This window comes from Manduca sexta, unplaced genomic scaffold (genome assembly GCF_014839805.1).
Source record: "Manduca sexta isolate Smith_Timp_Sample1 unplaced genomic scaffold, JHU_Msex_v1.0 HiC_scaffold_28, whole genome shotgun sequence".
Taxonomy (NCBI): Eukaryota; Metazoa; Arthropoda; class Insecta; order Lepidoptera; family Sphingidae; genus Manduca; species Manduca sexta.
The window spans coordinates 540324-548204 of record NW_023593800.1 but is presented as its reverse complement, the minus strand read 5'-3'; the positions used below and the strand labels follow the sequence as shown (position 1 = coordinate 548204).

At 36.6% G+C, this 7881-nt stretch overlaps 1 protein-coding gene and 1 pseudogene across 1 annotated transcript; one reads left to right on the top strand and one right to left on the bottom strand.

The window, feature by feature from the left end:
* Positions 1-57: 57 nt before the first annotated feature.
* Positions 58-6363, bottom strand: LOC119192439 (annotated as a pseudogene).
* Positions 6364-6408: 45 nt separating this feature from the next.
* On the top strand, positions 6409-7363 carry LOC119192445 (probable 39S ribosomal protein L49, mitochondrial). Its single transcript, XM_037446264.1, is given in 3 exon segments — positions 6409-6519; positions 6521-6544; positions 6857-7363. Coding segments are annotated over 3 exon segments (582 nt in total). The 5' UTR covers positions 6409-6426; the 3' UTR covers positions 7322-7363.
* Positions 7364-7881: the final 518 nt, after the last annotated feature.

Sequence of the window (7881 nt, the reverse complement as noted above, 5' to 3'; positions counted from 1 at the left end):
TGTCAACACGACAAAAGGATATACTACAATAATTACTAAGACTGTATGAACTGAGACCGTCCTACTAAGATGATATTTGTATGTATGTTTGCACTCGGCGTGTGATCGCGGTCGAGTTAAAGTGTCCACACACCATGGTTGTTAAGACGATTACTGTAATGTGACTTTCTGTGCCCACCGTCTGTCGCTGCGCCTGCCACGCCCTGTAGACAACACACACATGTTAGCAAGTCAACACAGAGATCACATAAGTCAAACATTTCCATGACATACAGTCTTTAGGTATAGTGAATGAATGATAATAGGTTTGAGCAGAATTCTGATTGAATGAATTTGAAATTACAACTGATTTATTGACATATTGTGGAGAAATCGTTTGGACACATTAATACCTGAAGTTTTAAATTATTACCATACTAGAAGATATACTCCGTGTTATATTTTAGTTATATATTCAATGACAATTTTGATTAACTTTGATTTCTAGGAATAAACAACACAAATCAATGCCATCTGCAAAATGTCTAGTTGCAGTATGAAACTTTTAAGTTAGTGAAAAATATAAATATCAGTTACTTATTTATAAACTATTGATTATTATCAAAAATAATTTAATTTATATTTTGAGATGAGTAATTAATTTTTATATTTTCAGTTAACTTAAAACCTTCAACTGCAACTATACATTTTGCAGATGAGATTTTGTTCTTGGGGACTGTCTAATTAGTTTAAATAAAATATGCAGTATATTATCAGATATAACAAGTAATAAGATTTCTTTGTCATAATATCAAAGTCCAGACCCCTTTCTTATTTATATTGACATCTCTTGGAGTAGATGATGATGATATCATGGCTAAAATGTTTAATTTATTACGAGGCCCTCTAATTTATTCAGTGAACCAAAAAATAAATGTAAATACTACTCTGTTGTCAATTTCACTATTTTATTTCGTGAAATTGTTATATTAAGAAAAGATTAATTGTTTTCTTAAAACATATATTTGAAAAATAAACTATTATCTGTTTATATTTTATTATCTCTATACATTATTATGACACAGGGTGTACTAACTTTCATTAATGATAAATATTCTTAGCTAAAATATGTATTACTAGATTTCAATTCCTCTATTCCTGTATTTGCAAAGATTTTCCATTAAATTAGCAAGTACTATTTTAATTGCTATCATTAACTTTATGTTACATTCAAAATGCCTTTTAAAGATGAATTTAAAAGCCTTTATTCTATAAAAAAGAAAAGATTGATTGCATAATTTACAATTAATGTATATTTTCATAAACATAGCATATGGAGACTGCAGTTTCTACCTATTGCAGGAGACATTTGACAAATAGTTGATTATTTTCATGTAAATGGCTTAAAAACATATTGAATTAAATTAAAAGAAAATGGATTCAGTATTTAAAAGAAATCCAACAAATTTATCATTGAATAAAATAAGATAGTAAATATTAGAAATACTACATTTAATGAAGTTTAATATACAAAAATTGTTAGCAGAAACTAGATTTATATTGTGTTTGTAATAACATAATAAATAAAAATTATTTTATTCCTTAAAAGAAATGTTAGTCTACTTTAAAGTTACTAAATAAATGAGACATAACATTGTTCCAATATATGATGTGAAATAAGTTTATTATAAAAGTTATAACTGCTATACTTAGACATCAATTTAAACCACAATTTAAGAACTACCAAACTCAATTGTCTATAAATCAAAACTATTAATTTCGTCAGCTGTTCAATGCAATTTCATAATCTTAATTCTTACCCAAAATAATCATCAATAAAGACTTTTATACACGCAAAAGAATATGGACTCACCTCGCGCCTCTCAATCGTGTAGTACTCGTCTTCGTTCGCGGCGTCGCCCACATCTGGCGTCGGCTTCCCCGAACGGTACTTGCTCTTCTGAAACGTCATCTTCAACGAGGTCCTCTGCTTCTTTTTATCCCGGTCTCCAGCCCCCCTATTCAACTTTATTACAGTCTTCAGAGTACCAGTGTAGTCGCCTAATCCAGCCTTGGCTGATTTACTCTTATTTGACATTATACCCCCATAAATTCTCTCCTTTTCTTTCAATTTCTCGATTTTAGCCTCCTTCGCGGCCTTGTGGGTAAGCAGGCCAAGAGTTCGCAGCACATATTCCTTGTGTTTTTTAGTTTCTGGCGTCTCGTTGAATACATTGCTAGGACCGGGCTGTGTCTCAACTTTCTCCCGGCGGTCTTTGGACTCTTGGCGCGTTTGCTTTCTGGTTCGGGCGCTACCGGCTTTTCTTCAGCAGTGGGCACTTGTTCTGTAACTTTCTCTGGCTCGTTGGCTACGAGCCGGTCGGCGCAGTTTGGTTCATTCTGGGCCTTTTCAGTCTTTTCATCGATTACGTCTTTTTGCGAAGTCGTACTAATTTTCCTAACCAAGTCTTTGCGTTTCTTCTTGTCGGCAACGTCGACAGTTGAGTTACTCGGCCCGGCTTGCGTCTCGGTCGAGTTTCGAGCTGATTTCGTTTTCGGCCCCTTAACTTTAACTTCTGTTTCGACCGGCGCCTTAACTTTGAACTCACTCTCGACTGTCGTTTTACCTTTGATTTCACCCTCGACTGTGGCTTTCAATTTCAATTCAGTCTCAATTTGTGCCTCCTTTTGTTCTTCAACTGGAATTTCAGGAACTGTGGTTTTTCTACTTTTCTTCGACATTCTCTACTTTGTTTTCTACACTTGATGATTCCGTTTCTGTTTTGATTGGTTCTGCAGCACTTGGCAGTTCAGGTTTAGATGCCTCAGTCGGTTTGATGTTGCATATCTTCGAGACTTCAGAAGTCAGAGATGCATCTTGAGGTAGAGGTTTGATATTCTCTAGTGGCGGTGGCAATGCTTCAGTCTCCATGGGCGTGGATTCAGGAGATTTGATAGCAACAGGTGTCGCCGAGATCGAAACAGCCGGCGACAAATTGGGATGCGATGGCGCTTTGATTTTCTCTATAATAGTCAATTTGTCTTCGTCATTAGTCGACTCAGATGATTTTCTTGATATTGACTCCGGGACTTCCGTTTGGGAATTATTTTAATGTCATTTATATTCGACTTATCTGTCATGACCCGAGGAGTTATGGAGATCTCATTAGAGTCTAATACTACGCCAGGGACGAGGTTTTGTCCTGGATTGTTAGGGTGTAGCGTGGCGAAGTGTAGTTCCACCTGTTGCACGGGGGCTGATTTTTCTACCGATTTTCTAATTTCAGTCAAAGTTACATCCTTGCCTAGAGACTTCTCGAATATACTTATAGCATCAGACTCTCTAGAGTGATTGGAACTTATGGACTCTTTTCTAGCACTAAAACTGTTTCTCTTAATCAATGTGACAGAGTTTGGGAGGTCAACATCAATAGATTTCCTGACTTGATCTCTTTTAAGTATAGAAATAGCAGAATTATTTTCAAAGCAACTCAATACATTTTCTTTTCTATAGGTCTCTCCGGGATCTGACAGATTGTATGTCTTTTAAAGGTTTGATATCGCTCCTGATTTAGGTATCAGGACAACATCACTTGTAACCATCATGGGTTTAGTGTCATTAGCTTTCGATTCAGACTCTTGTCTCTGTCTTCTTTATCAAACTCTTCGAATTCTTTGAGCCTGTCCATCAACTTATCTATACTAGCAACAGAAGTGCAATTATATGTGATTTCATGTTTTGTAGGTTCAGCAGTCTTTTCTTCAGAATCCTCTTCATAATGAAGTCTAATTGTCTCACTGTCATCTATTTTAGATGGTGTGTTTTCATTTGTCACAGAAATGGAGAGTTCAGTATTTTTAACAGGTGTATCAGGAGCTCGTAATATTATTGTCATCAGAATTACTCAATGGTTTTCCTGAACCATAAAACTTAGAGACATGTTTAGTTTGTGTGGGTTCTGATGTGTTTTCTGTAGTGCTTGTCTCGGTGTCCTGGTCAATATTTTCATCTAGATTGTTGATCAAATCATCAATTTCCTTTGAGAGTGACTCAATGGTTTCTTGTTTATCTTCCACAGAATTGGAGATGGTGGCAACCATGCAGGCTTTGTTAGGATCCGGTCTCGCAAGCGCCGCCGCCCTTCTCCCCCTATGCGCCTTCTTTATATTCTTTGTAATCTCCTTTGTATTAAATGTCTTGGACATACTACTCAGTATACTACTACGGGCGTCCAAAAGCGTATCGTTTTCAGTCTTCATCAATAGTTTGCTTTCTATTTCTGATGAATTAAAATTGTCTAACTTTATCCTATTACTATTATTGTTGTCGGAGTCTAAAGAAGTACTTCTTTTTAAGCTCAACTTCTTTTTATTTTTCTCATTAACAACGCAGCTGGACTCTGCATGGGCTTTGGGTTCACTGTGTTTGTCATCATTAACAGAAGGCACTTTTTCAATACTCGAGATCTGTACATTATTTTCAATATCTACATCTAGGTCAGTCTTACTTTTATCTAGTTTTTTATTGAGCTCCTTTCCGCCCTCCTCAAGCGGTTCGCTCAGACTCATGTCAGATTCTGTGTTATCTGAGCATTTTGAGATCTCACTGCCATCACGAGAACAGGAGCGTCCTCTCTTAAGCTTTTTACACTCATCCCCAGCATCATTTAAATCTGATGTCTTTGAATCTGATAGCAGTCTTCGTCTTTTCTTTTGTTCTTTCATAACAACTTCATTTAATAAGTTGTTTTTGACTTTCTTAGACTTTCCACTCCGCAGATTCTTGGCTTCAAACATTGAAGGACTATTGCTTCTCTCCGAGCGCATTGGGTATGGGCTTGTGCGGGGGCCCAAGACCAAACTACCCTGACTGTCACTTAGCATGGTTTTCATCATTACTAAATCAGAGCTTAATCTTTGACGTCTGCCAGCCGTTTTTGGACTGGAAGATCTAGAGTTGGGTGTGTCGTCAAGTGGTTCTTTTTTGATTTCAGAGGCTGGAATCAGAGGGACGGTTTCCTTTTCTTGAGAATTATCAGGTTCAAGCTTAACAGCCGCTTTCCTGCCTCGGGTGACAGTCTTCTTTATAGCATTTTTTACTTTATCCCTGGTTGCAATAGTTTTCTTGCTTCTCAATGTCTTTCTGATGCCCATAGGCCTCTTTTTGACTATTGCTTTAGGTTTATTTACAACTTTCTTAGTTTCTTTAGAAGTTTTAGGCTCATCTTGGCTGGGTTTAGTTTTGTCATCGTTGGCAATGTCCGAAGCCTTCTTGCGGGCCCGTGTCTTGGGTTCTATCACTGTTTCCTCATCAAGAGTTTTGTCTTGCTCCTCTTTAGCTTGTTTAGTTTTCATGTTGGAATGTGTGGTGGGAGATATTCCCGTTCCTCCGACATCAGGTAGAAACTGAGTGTCCTTGTTTCTATTGGTCGACCTGAGTGTGATCGATGAAGTGCTCCGAGGCTTGCTCTGTGCCTTGTGCTTGTTCCCTTCTGTTTGGCTGTCACTGTCCGGGTATTGGGTGCTGGTGTGGTCTAAGTTGTCTTCAGGACTGGTGTCGCAACCACTGTCGTCTTTATTTACAACTGTAGCCGATTTCTGTCTCAATAACTCTTTGAATTTTGCGCTAGAACGACTTTGAGCCATAATACGCCTTCGTGATTTGCCATCTGGACCTGAAACGTGACAATAAATCATCAAACAATCATCTAACACTGATAGAATATGAGTGTTCTTAAAAAGTTACTTGTCAAAACTTATTGATGGATAACTCATGAAGTTTATATAAAACAACAAACTTTTTCGTACACGCTTAGAGTTTAAACAGTAAAGTTAGCTAATTTGTACTCAATTATCACATATTTTGTCCTAATTCACATATAAACTAAGTCCACAAACCATCGTAAACAAAAGCGAGTGCGCGGCAATCAACATGTTCGCGCAATAATTTGACATTATATTTCAACTGTTATTAATTTATATGCTGCATATATCGCAGGGCGAGTAAACAGTCGACGTAAACAACACAAGAAATAACTGTTTACTTGTCTGGTTGCATAGAAAATCGCGGCGGAAAAGTCATGAAAAACTGTGTTTTGGTGGTGTGAGGCCGCGGTGACACAAACGCCACCTACAGCTGACCGATTGCGTATGCGTCGAGCGAACGAAAGCACCGAATCATTTCCCCAGCCGTGGCGCACCTCTGCAATGTCCTCACAAAATACTCACAATTTATCCCAAGGAACCTTCAAAAACCACAATAAACAGTTATTTAGATACACAATGCACCATAATATGCGAAAAGTTCAATATAAACACGCGATTAAACTTAGAAAACGATTTTTGAAAAGCACGAATGTCTGCAGGCGTCCGCCATAATGTTTCCTTCGAAACGAATAATATAGTTCTTATTGCTCTTGTAGCAATTCGCTCTATTCGCTATTCAAAATGGCGACGGTGTGGCGAACACAGTGCGCGTTTGCGCGGCTTTTTGCTGGAAAAACTGGACAAATCCTGAACAACGCAACTTATTTGGGTACAAAAACTGACCCCGGGATCACAATCGGTAATTATTTTTATATATTTTAACTCGCGTCGCGTTGTAATGCTGCTTTGACCACGACATGTGACAGTACTATGGGTGTACACTGTTCCGCACAAGTAACCTTCAGACCGATATTTTTTGTCATTGATATATTTCAGAATGACATTGATTAATGACTTTTAATTTAAGCGTTTTATAGTTAGAAAAGTTAAGTTATTATAATAATTAAATGGTGTAAATAATAATTTGTGTATTTTAGTATGATTAGGCAAGTTCCAGCAAAAAAAAAAAATATTTTATACAGTGTCTAATATTGATTTTTTTTTGTTCCAGGTTCTGGTATCAAAGAAATACTCAAATTATGCGCATTCTCCGTTTGTCACGAGAATAAAGGAGCAGTACGACTACGAAATCGTCAAGAAGCCCCAGGAATGGGAATATGTTGAAAGACTTTTGCCGTTTGAGACGCTACCCAAAGTTAACCTAAAAGACAGCTATCCATCGGGCTGGGTCCCGCCAAAAGAAGAGGCGCTCAACAATCCTTATTTCGTGCCAAGGAATAAATATTCCGATTTACCTATATTTTTGAATATATCACATAGAGGAATGCGTAAAATATCTGTAATCAAGAAGATCGAGGGTGACATCTGGAAAATGAATGATGAACTCAAAGCGTACTTGAAGATGAAGAATAACAAGTTTGTACAGACGAGGGTTCATGAAGTGGGAAGATTCATAGAAACCAAAGGAGACTATGTGAACGATATACAAGAATGGGCACTAGCTAAAGGTTTCTAAAAATTTTATGTAGATTAGATTGAATAAATTTTGTTTAGAATATGTTTTTTTTTATTTTCCACCAGAAACATACAGACATATACACATGGACACGAAACAAAACAAAATGTACACTATTAAAGAACACTATTTTGTTATTAATACATCTACTTAATATATCACAGAGTTGCATAACATTAATTATTGTTTTAAATTCTAATAACATGTCTGAATTTTTTATTCTATTAAGTCTTTTACAAAAATCAAATCACTATACAAAGTTGTTTTTATGAGAACTATGTATGCATTTATTTCCTAAATTCAAAGTTCAAATTGTTCCTAAAATTTTTATTTTCGTAATCTGACATGCTTTTACCTTTATTGAAACCCACTAGTTACAACTAAAACATAATACGATCAATTTGGATTTTTCAAACAAATAAAAATAATTTAATATTTTTGTGGCACACAAATCTAATCGAAACCTGATTTGCCGAGGGTACGCGGCATGAAGTTTGTTTTGTTCAGCCGCCGCTAGTGGCGCTGCCGACGGCGGAAGGTTTTATCTACGTAGCTATATA